We start from the raw sequence: 13,272 nt of genomic DNA, 5'->3' as shown, positions 1-13,272 counted from the left end.
GTGATCACATAAGTCATGCTCCGTGCCCTAAGGGTCTATGCTGACATAACCTAGAACATACACACGAACCTGGTAAAACCAGGAGCCGAGTGCCAACCCTCGTGGCCGGGCCTGTTGGCTTGGCCTTAGTCTCCTCGTGTGTGAAGTAAGCATAGCCATGGCTGCCTCAGATGACAGTGTCGGCGGCTAGCAGTGATGGGTGTCAAGTACGAGCCGGTGCTCAGTTCTCAGTACCTGGGGCTGACCTGCCAGGGTCAGTGGCTCGTGCTTCAGAGATGCGAGTTTGCAGGAGGACGGCATCCAGTCCAGGGAGGGTGGACTCCACGTCTACGGGACCCAGTGAGTGGCTGGGGGAGAGGACGCACCGTCCCAGGCACCGGGAGCGTGTGGCCCGCTCTCAAGAAGTGGGCGCACCAAACACCATTCTTACGTGCTGCCAGACCATTAGCTGTGTGACTGGTTTTTCTGCAGGCTCATCTCCCATCTCGTAAAGCCTGACGCTCTTACTCTTTTAAAAATGCAGCTGCCCACGCCGCTCTTGTTCCATAGCGGGATTTTAAATGCTTTCAGTGGAGAAACTGCAAGGAGGTGGCCGCCTTGCTCTTCGGCGGAGGTGCGTGCAGAGACCTGAGCCTGTGCTTTCTGTTGCAGCCCACAAGGAGACACACTCCCAGCAGGTGAGGGAGCACAGGAGCGCCGTCCTGGACTTCACGCAGGACTACCTGAGAAGTACGTCTTTGCCCTGAGCATCACGGGGCGTCTCACGTGGGTGAGAGGCGCGCTCAGCTCTGCCGGGGGAAGACCACAGCGTCTCATTGTGTCTGATGAGCCCTTTGCCGAGAAGCCCTTTTAATCGGTCTGTGTTCTGGTGCTTCCCCTGCAACAGGAGTTTGCAAACTGTACTCAGAGCAAAGAGCCATCCGCGTGAAACGAGTGGTGGATAAGAAGAGGCTGTGAGTATTGTCTGGTGGGGCCCTTAGCAGCAGCGATGGCGGTGATAGCGTGGCGCTCGGGCTGTGCCGGGCCGTGCGGAGCCTACAGATGCCGGGCGGGCGCTCACTGAGCCTCACTCGCTCACAGCAGCCCCGGGAGGCGGGGCTGTTGTCTTATTTTACGGATGGGAGGCTGCGGCTCCGGAAGTCAGGTACCTCCCCCCAAGGGTGCAGCCAGGCGGAGCAGAGGCCCTAGGTCCACAGTTTGTGCCTCTACCCGTTTTGTTGTCTTAGGAACCCTTGAGGCTGACACAGTTTCAGCTGTTTTGCCTGGGCCTCTGACCCCCACAGCCCTCCTGTTGTCCCCGAAAGGGGGTTCCTGAGGGGATTGCCGAGCACAGCGGGCAGGGTCCCCCGCCAGGCCTTCCTCAGGCATCTGCGCCATGCTCCGCACCCCCCCCCCCACACACACACACACACACACGCCCCACTCCAGCACGGACCCCGCTTAGGTGAGCACACCGAAGCTCCAGCAGGTATAATGAGTTGCCCGAGGCCTCACAGCCAGGACGCAGGCAGGCCCGACCCCAATCTCCCACGGCACCTGTCTGTCCCCTGTCTGTCCTTCCTGGGGCCTGGGTGCCAGCCCCTAGAGCCAGGCTTGCATCCTGACACACGTGGAGAGCTGGGTCCAGGCCCGACTCCTGGTCGCGTCTAACTCTGGGAGATTTCAGGGCGTTCTTTCAGAAGATACAGTACATAGTGTTTGGGGACAAATTTTCTTATTGTGTCGGGGTCCCAGCACCCCCCTCAGGCTTGGTGGCTCACTGGGAGGACTTACAGGATTTGGCGTACAGCCTGCCTGGGGCTGAGTCATTACAGTGCGATGGTGCAGAGCCAGCAGCGAGGGGCAGGCGCCGGCCAGTGCACGGAACCAGGGGCACGCTCCAGAGTCCTCTCCAGGGGCCAGCAGGCGTGGCTGTGACGGCTCGTGTGAAGCTGGACGCCAGGGGGCTCAGTAGAGACTCACTGCTCAGGGATTGTCATGGTGCCTGGTCAGGTGGGCACCTGCTGCCTGGCCTACTGCCATGGCAGACTCGCAACAGGAAGTGGGGGCAGCCTGGCCACACGGCCTCCACCCCAGCTCAGCACGTCGAGCCTTCTCAGTTGGGGTCTGGGAGTCAAGTCCAGGTTCCCAGGCACCAGCCCCGGGCCAGACTGCAAGTAGGCCAAGGTGAGCAGCCTCCCGCCTGCGGTGATGACTTCTGTACACGTGTGAAGCGGGTGTGAAATTGCCGATGCCAGCCCCGCTCTGTGGAAGAGGAGGTGGGTGCGCCAAGTAACCCGTCAGCGGGAACTGTAGTACAGGCCCTGAGAGCACGGGCAGAGCGAAGCCAGAGGTGACGTCTCGGCCTCTGGGAGCTCAGAGGCAGCTGGGTTGCTGCATAAACATGGACAACGAGCCAGCCTCGTCAGGGTGTGTCATAGTTAGTGAGGCACACCAAGTTTGGGGGGTCGGGGGTGGAGCTACCAAGAAGCAAGGCCTAGTGCCTCAGAGCCCAGGCTCGGCCGCCATACAGCCTGTGCCCCAATCTGACTCTGCCGCGGACACGCTGTGTGGCTTTGGGGAGGTACTTAGCTTCCCCGAGCCTGCCTGCCTTCTGTGCCCAGGGAAGCATTCATCATTCCCACCGTGTGGGGTTGTTAGGGGAACAAGTGAGTTGATGTAGGTGGAACACTCGTATGAGCCGTTACCATATGTTAATGTGCACTGTTACATACTATTAAGCATTTATCACGTGTCAGGCAGTATATTAATTTACCTAATTGAATCCTCACAACCACTCTGTTAGTAAACATTAGCAACCTGTGGAAATGGAGGCTCAGAACCTGGGAGACTGCTCAGCATCACACAGCTGGGTGAGACTGAGCCTCAGGGTGGTCGGGCAGATTGCAATGGGCTTGGTGCTGGTGCTGAGAGAACCGTGTCTGGGGAAGTGATGAGGGAAGGCGCGGTCGGGCAGTGCGCCAGGCCGGTCTGGGAGGAGAGGGCGGCCCCTGGTGATGAGCCATTTACCATTGAGATGGCGTGGTCACCGGCTCTCACCCCCCAGAGGGAGAGATGCCAGGCTCTGCTGCCTTGTGCCAGGCGGCCTGGCACTGAGCCTTAAAAGCACCCCAAGTAAAGCAAGAAGAGGCTTTGCTGCTGCCTCCTCAGTGAGGTTTTCTAAATTAGCCAGTCAGATGGGAATTGTTCTCATTTGGACGTGAAGTACAGCCTGGCCTGCTGCCAGGTGTCCTGTGCCAGTTACTCTGAGCACAAGGCCCTGAGGAGGTGCCTGTGGCCCTCACGACGGTGCACCTCCTTCTCGCCCGTTCCTCCCCCGCTCAGAGGTGCCGCTGGCCCTCACAGAGGTGTGCCCGCCTGCGAGGGCAGCTCCGGGCCAAGGGCGCTTCCGTTGCTTGTTCTGTTCGGTCGCCGTGGACCAGGGGTCCTCAGACTTTTTAAACAGGGGGCCAGTTCACTGTCCCTCAGACCGTTGGAGGGCCGGACTATAGTTTAAAAAAAACTATGAACAAATTCCTATGCACACTGCACATATCTTATTTTGAAGTAAAAAAACAAAACAGCAAAAACACCCGCATGTGGCCCGCGGGCCGTAGTTTGAGGACACCTGCCGTGGACTGAGGTGTGTCCACTGCACGGGTGTGTTCACAGCTCACACCGCAGGGGACCCACCCAGGAGTTGGGGGGCCCTGAGCTGGAGATGAGCCACGATTAGCTGTCAGTGTCAGCTTGCCGTCATGTTTCCAGGGCTTACTCTTCATCTCTGTACAGTCTCGTAGCAGAGCAGTGACAGCAGCTCATTGGTCTGGTCTGGTCCGCGCACCACGCTGAGCACACCGGCCTGAACGCCTTCTCGCGCGCAGGATACAACACCTGCGCAGCGAGGGGACGACTGCGGGGCCGGTGCTGGTTAGGTAGCGCCAGGCTCCCTGCTCCTGGGAGTGCTCGGGGCCTGTGGCTGGGTGGGCACCGCAGTGTGAAAGCCACTTTCGAAATGATCATGCCATCTTATTGCACGTCAACCACGCCTTCTTCCTACCCAGAGCCTTTACCGGGGCATAAAAGAAGTGCCGTGCCGGTATATGAATTACTTTTCTCTGAGATTTGCATAGGGCTTTATTTAGGTTTCCAAGGAACTTCTCCCTCGTATTTTCTTGTTTCAAAACTGAAAAACCCATTTCTCATCCTCTTTTCTATGCCCTGTTCCTTTAAAATGGTAACTAGAATCACAAGGTTCCTCTGATAGGGGACTTAGAGACAGACGTGGGCCCGGTGGGAACTGCCGATGGCTCCGCCTCCCGTCAGAGAAATCAACTTAAATAAGTCACGGGCATAGACTGGCCTTTCCGACAACTTTTTAAATGGCTTTTCTCAAGTTGCCTCCACTAGGTGATTTGCAGCTCCCCGAGGGGTTTCCGTGGGCAGTCTGTGTACACTCAGGCGTGTTTCTGTCACTTAGGAGCAGGCTCTGAGCCTGGTCGGAGCCTGCCTGCCGCACATCTGCCTTGGTTCATTTCCAGCTGCAGGCTGGCCGTGGCGCCCCTGGACACAGCCTGCCAGGCAGAGGGCCCTTTGTGTGAAAGTCAGTTACCGTCGCCCTGTGAACAGTGCCCCGGGCAGGTGGAGTGGGGCAGGGGGAGGGTGTCCCGAGCGGGGGCTCCCAGAGCAGGTCACAGGGGGAGGGTGGCGGTGGCGGTGCGGCCGGTGGCGCTCAGAGGGGTTGACCCGGTGTCAGCGCTGTGTGAGGACCAGGGCAGTCGGGCTTCTGTCTCCCGGAGACCCCAAAGGCGCCAGCCAGCAGGAACCCTGCGGTGCTGGTTAGAAGGGAAGACTGGTGTGGGCTCGGCTTGCAGTGTACACAGGTAGATGTAGAAATAAACATGGCTGTCCGTGTGTGTGCACAGGTATGCTGCAGCAGGGGGCCGGGACGGTGACCCTGGTGGCAATAGCGTGGGCAGCGCTCCGATCCTGGCTGCTCCATAGCTCTCAGCTTCCAGGCCCCGGGCCCGGGAGAGGTGGCTGACTCGGGGGCAGGCTGAGTATAACGTGAGCCAGAGAGCGCGGGAGGGCTCAGAGTGGCGGGGCGTGCGAGAGGGACACCAGCCATTTGATTGAAGGGGCTTCTCCTGGCCACACTGGGGACAGTTAGAGCGACAGCATCCATGGCAGCAGCCGATTGATTGTAACCCACCGAGTTACGTAGGACCCCAGGCGCCCACCCGACAGGAAGGAGTGAATGGACAAATCGAAAGTTGGAAGTTGATAATGACATAGAGTCAAAGCGTCCCTCCCCGTCCTCCTCATTACGAAGGGGAAAGGTGGCCTTAGGGGGGAAGCCCGGCGGCACCCCTTCGTCAGGCGGGCACAGTGGAATCACGCACAGCCTGGCGGCAGGCAAGGGGGAGAGGGTGAATGGAATAGCACCGTGTTAATGCCAGCGATGCAGGCCTGAACCAGCCACAGGAGCGGCCGGCACACTCAAAGGAGGCTGTCTTACTGGGTAACTGGCACGTCGCTGTCTCCAGGTCATGGGACAGGGGACCGAAGAGCTGTGCCAACCCCGGTGTTGATGGGAGTCTTCGGGTTGAAGGGAGCTCTTGTGTTCGGAAGCACCAAGATGCTCACAGGTGGAGGGCGTCAGGTGGGCCTCTCGCTTCCGATGGCCCTTGACCTGCCGCAGGCTTTCTGTGTGACTGTTCCGCAGCAAAATGAGCAAACCAGTATGCCACCTCGCGTGGGTTAGAGCGGTTCAGTAGTAAGAATTCGTAAAGCACGTTTGGCATGGGGCATTTTATAGCTACTGTTTTCTTTAGTCTTTGCAACAGCTCTGAGTGATATGTGATTGGCAGCCAGGTTTTCCATGCGCAGAGCGGAGGGCGGGGAAAGCCAGTTCTCTTCCCCGACACGCACAGCGTGAGCCGGAGGTCCGTGTGGTGCTCGGTGCCCCTGACCTCCGCATGCTCCAATGGGTTCTTCCCCGACACGCACAGCGTGAGCCAGAGGTCCTTGTAGTGCTCGGTGCCCCTGACCCTCCGCATGCTCCAATGGGTCCTCTTCCCTGACACGCACAGCGTGAGCTGGAGGTCCTTGTGGTGCTCGGTGCCCCTGACCCTCCGCATGCTCCAATGGGCTCATCACGGCCGTCTCTGCCCGCAGGGGGTCGCAGTGCATCTGCAGCTCAGGGAGAGTGAGCATCTTTATGGTGTTTCTTTTTTCTACCCAAGAACGTCTGTTTTCTCATCTGTTACAGTATATTTTGTATCTCTTAAGAACATCTTTTAGTTTTTCACAGATGGGTTTTAAATTTTTTGTTAAGTAGCTAGTTTATGCTGCAGGGTTTTTGGGGTTTTTTAAATCTTTTATTGCTAGTTTTCTGTCGTTTGTTTTGGCATTGCAAATGGAGTTTCTCTTTTATTATATCTTCTAACTGTAAACCAGGCGCTTTTCCACGAACATGTAAGTCATTTCTCTTGTTACTATAAGCAGTGCTGTGGTGAATATCCTGTAACTATATCTCTGCATGTTTGTGATACTTAGAATAGCAGATTGCATTTTCCAGAGATGACCATTGCACCTAAACCTGCCCCAGCCCACGCGCTCTTCTTAGGATGTGATATTGTCACCGCTCCCGGGGGAGGGCGGGGAGGGGCATGGCCTCCTCCGGGCCAGGCTCCCGAGGTCACCTCCCAGCTTAGCCACCTGCTCCCTGTGGCAGGACAGGTCTCCTAACGTCCTCAGACCTCTGTTTCCCCCCCGCAGAAAGGTCATTAACACTCGTGCCTGCCTCCTGGGGGTGGTGGTATCACACTCACCCACGTGAAGGGCTTAGGGAGTGCTCAGTAAACAGCTGCCGGCACCGCTGCCGCCCTCAGTGTGTTTCACGGCTGCTTTGCGCACAGTCTCAGCCTGCTGCTGTGGGCGTGACCCCAGACCCGTTGAGCGCTCTGCCTCTGGTTTCCATAGCGCTGTGTGGGTCCATAAAGCTACCACGAGGCTCAGTGTTTCACAACCCAAATTGTTTCTGTTACTGGCCTTTTACTGACGCTCTAAAGTGTCCACTCATCCAACACGTATTTATTAAACGCTGAATGCCAGACCTCATCGGGATCTAGATGCACGGCAACAGGACCTAGAGCCCCACCCTGCTCTCAGAGCACGCGGGCTGGAGCGAGACGGGCCGTGAACAGGAGCCGTGAGCAGGGGCGGGTGCCGGGGTGTGGACAGGCCTTTTTGGGTAGGAAAGTGGGAGGAGGCCTCTGAGCAGGTGAGACTGAGCCGAGCCCGGCAGGTGGGACACAGCACAGCCGTGGGGGGGCTGGGGCAGGGCCGGTGCGGTTCCTGAGACAGCTTGGTCCATCCAGCGGACATTCACAGGTTACCTTTACATTCAAGTTACTATACTACATTGCTTGTATGTGTCCTGTAACAGACGTGTGTGTGCGGCATGTTCAGCGACACCGCATTGCTGCACTTGTTGAACTGGAAGAGGCGCCTTGCTGCCCACGTGTTGCTGTGGTGTCAGTTTGGGGGGCGGGTTCCTGCGTTTTGCTCCAGCACATGCTGACCGCCCCTCCCCTGCCCGCACCCTGCACACGGTGAGCAGGGCCTTGGAATAAGTGCCCCCTCGAGGGCGTCAGGGTGGTCCTTGGGCCGAGGCAGGAGCTCTGCTCTCAGGAAGGCGCAGAACAAGCATGCCGGGCCGCGTGCCTCCCTCCTGCTGTCGAGGTGGAATTCTGTTGTGTAAGTGAATGCTGTGGCTGCGATTCCTTTCAGATCCAAGCTGGAGCCAGAGGCAACCGCAAAGACAAGAGAGCCCGGTTCTGAGGACGTTTCCCTGGACCCTGCGCCCGGCTCTGGAGAGAAGCCTGTCGCCGAGGAGCATGCAGGTAGCAATCCGATTCACAGCCGTGCTTGTGTCTTCCGATGACCTGGTGGCAAAAACACAAAGCGGAAGGGCAGGCGCACAGCCCGACAGGCGTGCTGGTGACGTCCCCCTAGAGCAGAGGGAGCGGGAAGCGGCAGCCTTGCCCGGTCACAGCGGATCTATGGCCGCCGCTCGGGGGAAGGTGGGAGGACTCCCAGCCCCGGGAGCTGGCGGGGCCCAGGGGCAGGCTGGCACTGCTGTGCCCGGCGGGGACTGGGCTCCATGAGGAGGAGACGTCGAGATCTCTTCTCCAGGGGCTGGCGTGTCAGTCACAGGAGGGGGCGCTGTGCGCTGCTCCCGTGCCCTTGGGCACTGTCAGCAGTGGCCTGCGTGGAGCTGACCTCCAGCCTCGGGGTGGAGCAAGGGGTGGGGGAAGCCCCGATTTTGAGGTGCTGCCCTGTTTGCTAGGGCAGAGGAAAGCATGACTAGTACTCAGAGTGAAGAAAGCACTGTGGGCCACGAGGCACACGCGGGTGGAGGGCGGGAATCGGGTCGGAAAGGGGTGGGGCCAGGAGTCCGGCCTGTGTGCTGGCGTCGGGCGGTGCGGGAGGTCTGGCCGAGCACTGGCTGGTGCTCTGAGCAGCGGCTTCCTGAACACGCTGACCAGTCCAGCTCAGAGCTGGCTCTCGCTGGCTCTCGCTGGCTTCTGTGTTCCTAATTTTGTGTTCTTATCCTTAAAAGTATAGAAGGAAAAGTTTGTCTGAATATGGTAATGAGGTCAGCAGGGGAGCGCAGCTCTGGGGCCAGGTGGGATGAGGGAAATCACAGGTGTTCTTACCTGAAGATGTCATCGCAGAAAACACATCCGTTTCCAAAGCTGCTTCCAGCCGTCTTCTGGAAATGTCTTTTATACGTAGATATTTTACTTGTATATTTTATAGTTACATACAAATGTGTCCTTTATCGATATGATAACAGTCTGGCAAAAACAGCCATGCAGCCATTACTTTAAACCTTGCACAAAGTCGCAGGCAGCGTGTTTTTTTGTGATGATGTGACCCGAGTACCCCACCCTGTGCGCATGGCCTGCCCAGTCGGCTTCTCTGCTCTGTGTATCACGGTGCTCCTGTGCCCGATCGGTCTCAGAGCAGAGCTCTGCCTCTGTCCGTCTTGAGGGCTGAGATCAGCCTTCGAGTACTTGGCAGCCGTCAGAGGCACCGCTGACACCAGCCACCTCCGGAAACAGAGACCCCGTCGTGGTCTCCAGCAAGGAGGAGCGGTCCCTTCCGTCCTCTCCCCCGCACCCCCTCTCTCGTCCACCCGTGTGAACTGCACGGTCCTCGGCCCCGGCCCCGGCAGGCAGCCCTGTCTAGCAGCCTGTGCTCGGTGCTTCGTGGAGGACACAGTTGTCCAGCACCCACGCCAGGTCCGTGCTGAGTCCGCCAGCCTGTGCACATGGACCGGCACTCGGTGCATCATCCGTGAGAAGCAGCAGCGAAGTGGTCAGGGGCGGGGGGCTGCGGTGACATAGGAACCGGGGTCCTTGCAGTGGAACCCTGTGCGGCGACTTAAAGGATGCGGCAGAGCTGTGTGCACCTGCACAGGGTGCTGCGAGGTACATGCTAAGTACGGAAAGCAAGTTGTAGAGAGTGTGTGACCACTGCGCTCTTAGTGAAACAAACCACCACACGGAAGGAGACCCTCGTTCTGGGGTGGGGTGGGGAGGCAGGGAATCGGTGCCTGTTTGTGAGTGTGCCTAAAGTTTATGGGGCTACGTCAGAGCATAGCAGGTTCCTGCTGGGAGAGGGACTGGAGGGGGGTGGTTTGTTCCTGTACTCTGTGTGGATAGAGGATTCTTTGACAATGAACATGCCCATACATTTTGCAGTCTTCGAAAAGCATAGGGCAGGGGGTGTGTTTTGAGGTAAAATAGCATGAGCAGGCCGGTCCGGAAGAAGGTCCTTTGGCTCACAGCCATCACTGAAATAGTGCAGCACTGAAACTGTGTACGGGTCCCCTCCACCCCCCCCACACACACGCGCACACGCATGCACACACACGCACACACTAACACACGCGCACACACACACACGGGTCTAGACACCGTCCAGGAGCCAGGCTGCCGGGCCTGACTGGTGGCCGCCGGTACCTGAAGGTGGGCGCCCGTGAGACTGCTCCCTCCCCCGGTTCTCATGTCCGCGTCCTAAGCCTCCTGTTCGAAAATGGACATTTGTCTTCTATTTATTTTTCATTCTTTTCAACAGAAAAGATTCCAGCTGAAGCGCAGCCCGAGTTGGGAAGCTGGGGAGACGGCAAAGGCGAAGATGAGCTCTCCCCGGAGGAGATACAGATGGTGATGCTGTTCTTTGCCTACGCGCTCGGTTTCCACCCGTTAGCAAGGCCTTTGTTCAGGAGGAGATCACGCCCTTGCCCTGACACCAAGTTTTAAAAGTTACAATTATTTTAGATACAACTTGTCCACTAGATTTCCTAATTCTTAGTATGCTTTTCGTATATTTTACATTTGCGGTCGCATACTTCAAGGAGAAGTTGCCTTGGAATAACTTCACCGATGTCAGCTACCTTTCTAGCAGCAGTAAATGTCTTCGAGACTAAATGCTCTTTCGTAGTTGCTGCTCTGGTGCCTCTTAATTGTGTGACTCGTTGGTGCTATGGGAACATGAGGAAAGCATGGTAACGACTGAACGACTGAACGAGGCCAAGAGTGACATCTCTTAGCTACCTGTCCTCCAGCTGCCAGTTTGCCAGCTCTGGGCGACTTCCCAGAGGAGGTGCTGGGGAGCCATCCTGAGACCCGGTGGCAGTGGGTGCTGTCGGCAGCGCCGCCTTTCCCCGCTCGCCTGCGCCCGCCAGGCCTCACTGAGTGGCTGCCCTGCGCTCAGCTGGGGAGGCAGGTCTGTGGCTTTCAACCACAGCCTGACTGGCCGCCCGGGAGTGCGGGCCGCTGTCCAGACGAGCGCTGGCCCCTGGCAGACTGCCCCAGTCCTGTCCCCTGCGCACAGGGGATGCTGGTCCCCAGGTGGCATCCGGCACCGAGGCTTCTGTGCAGGCCCTGCTGGCATGCGCCTCTGGCTGCGTCGCCTTTGAGACTTGAGAATGACTTCCTGGCTAACGTGTTTGTTTCCTTGCAGTTTGAACAAGAAAACCAGCGCCTCATCGGTGAAATGAACAGCCTGTTTGACGAAGTGAGGTATGTGTGCAGGCCTGCCGGCTCGTGGCCTCGTCACCACTCCAGCCCCGGGCCTCCCCCACTTCCTGTGGGCCTCCCAGGCCTCCCCCCCGGCAGCTCCACCCGTGCCTCCTGCGCTGCCCTCGGCTGGTCTGGGAGGAGCAGGAACATCGCTGCTTCGCCTGGGCTGGCGCCCCGCTTGCTGCCCGCAGCCTCCCGCCTCTTGCCCCCGTCACTGCTTGTGCTGGGACAGCGTCACCTCCAGTGCCCTGTCCGTCCGCCCACGCTGCTGCCCCTGGCAGGGGAAGGCGCCACCCAGGTGGGGTGCCCTCAGGCCAGAGGGGGTCCTCTCCCCACAGGGAGCGGCCAAGGTAAATGCACCCTCCCCGACCCCCCGAGAGGAAGGGGTTCTCAGCATCCTCACATTTTCTTCTCCCTCCATGTGTCGCTGGGCACAGTCGAGGCGCAGGCCTGACAGGCTTTGCTGTTCGTAACGGGGTGCAGCCACATGCTCCTGGCCCCACCTGCTGGCCCAGAGGCAGGGGCGCATGGGATCAGCACCCCACTGGGCTGGAGACATTCCGGGGAACTGCCCACCCCTTCCCCAGCCTGGTGCGGGGACCCCTCCTCTCTCACCAGTGACAGAGTGTCCCCCTCCCTCTCACACATCTTCACTTAAAAGAGATTTCTTTAGAAATGTGTGACCTTCCTGTGAAGATTGCCGAGTACTAATAGTTCATCTGTGATCTCTTTTTCTAATGAAGGCAGATTGAAGGGAAAGTGGTTGAAATTTCCAGACTCCAAGAGATATTCACAGAAAAGGTTCTACAGCAGGTAAGAGAACATTGTTTTAGGGGAAGAGAGGAAGGTCCGAGCGCTCGGGCACCTCCCAAGGGGTCCGTCTGCGGCGGAGCTCCTGGCCACAGCCTCTCGGTCTCCAGGCAGCCTTTGTGGGGCAGCTCCCCCTGTGGACCCCGCTGGCCCAGGCCCGTGCCACGGGGACCGGGAGGGAGGTGCGTGATCTCGGCTCCGCAGGCCCCCAGCCGCAGGGCAGCCCCTCCGAGTACGGCTCTCCCATCTAGAAAACGGAGTGGCTGCGCTGTAGGGTCAGCGATAACCTGCGGAAAGCGCCCAGCTGGCATCGGCCGATGGGTAGTAGCCTTTTAACCAGCAGTGACACAGGGCCAATGGGCCCTCCAGGTGCCGGCCCAGGCCGCCTCAGCTGTGGGGTCCCCCGGGAGATGGGGTTCTCATCAGTGGTTTCCGCCGTATCTGCCTGCAGCTCTGACAGCTTCCCGCCAGCAGCTGGCCACGCCTCCCGACCTGCTGCACTTGCCCTTGTCGGAGCCTCAGGGTGTGCAGGGTCTGGAAGGCGGTGCCTCCCCGGCCTCTCTGGTTTCCTGACCTGAGGAAAGTCGGGTCCGTCAGGGGTTTTCACCTGTGTTGCCCAGTTGCTCACGTTGATTCTCTCAAGCTCCCCCTTCCTGACTCTAGGAGGGTGACAGCAGCAGGCAGCGCCCAGTGTCCTGTGTCCACTCACTGCTGGGTCAGGTGGCTGGAGGCTGCTTCCCCCACAGCACGGAGCCCATCAGGCTGCCCCAAGCCCACGCTCTGGACAGTCCCCCTCCCTCCCTCACGCTTCACACACACACTGTACACACACTCACGCTTCACACACACACTGTACACACACTCACGCTTCACACACACACTGTACACACACTCATGCTTCACACACACACTGTACACACACTCATGCTTCACACACACACTGTACACACACTCATGCTTCACACACACACTGTACACACACTCATGCTTCATACACACACTGTACACACACTCATGCTTCACACACACACTGTACACACACTCACGCTTCACACACACCCACTGTACACACACTCATGCTTCACACACACACTGTACACACACTCATGCTTCATACACACACACTGTACACACACTCACGCTTCACACACACCCACTGTACACACACTCATGCTTCACACACACACTGTACACACACTCATGCTTCACACACACACTGTACACACACTCATGCTTCATACACACACACTGTACACACACTCATGCTTCACACACACACTGTACACACACTCACGCTTCACACACACCCACTGTACACACACTCATGCTTCACACACACACTGTACACACACTCATGCTTCACACACACACTGTACACACACTCATG

At 58.3% G+C, this 13,272-nt stretch overlaps 1 protein-coding gene across 1 annotated transcript in view; it reads left to right on the top strand.

The window, feature by feature from the left end:
- Positions 1-13,272, top strand: part of STX18 (syntaxin 18) — an 83,582-nt gene that overhangs the window by 66,778 nt on the left and 3,532 nt on the right. The window contains exons 4-9 of the mRNA XM_079768384.1: positions 652-729; positions 887-953; positions 7,774-7,886; positions 10,129-10,217; positions 11,017-11,075; positions 11,819-11,888. Of these exons, the coding sequence (XP_079624510.1) occupies positions 652-729; positions 887-953; positions 7,774-7,886; positions 10,129-10,217; positions 11,017-11,075; positions 11,819-11,888 (476 nt within the window). The remainder of the gene's footprint in view (positions 1-651; positions 730-886; positions 954-7,773; positions 7,887-10,128; positions 10,218-11,016; positions 11,076-11,818; positions 11,889-13,272) is intronic.

The sequence above is a fragment of the Cnephaeus nilssonii genome (genome assembly GCF_951640355.1).
Source record: "Cnephaeus nilssonii genome assembly, chromosome: 1".
Taxonomy (NCBI): domain Eukaryota; kingdom Metazoa; phylum Chordata; class Mammalia; order Chiroptera; family Vespertilionidae; genus Cnephaeus; species Cnephaeus nilssonii.
This window is presented reverse-complemented; position numbering and strand designations above follow the sequence as displayed.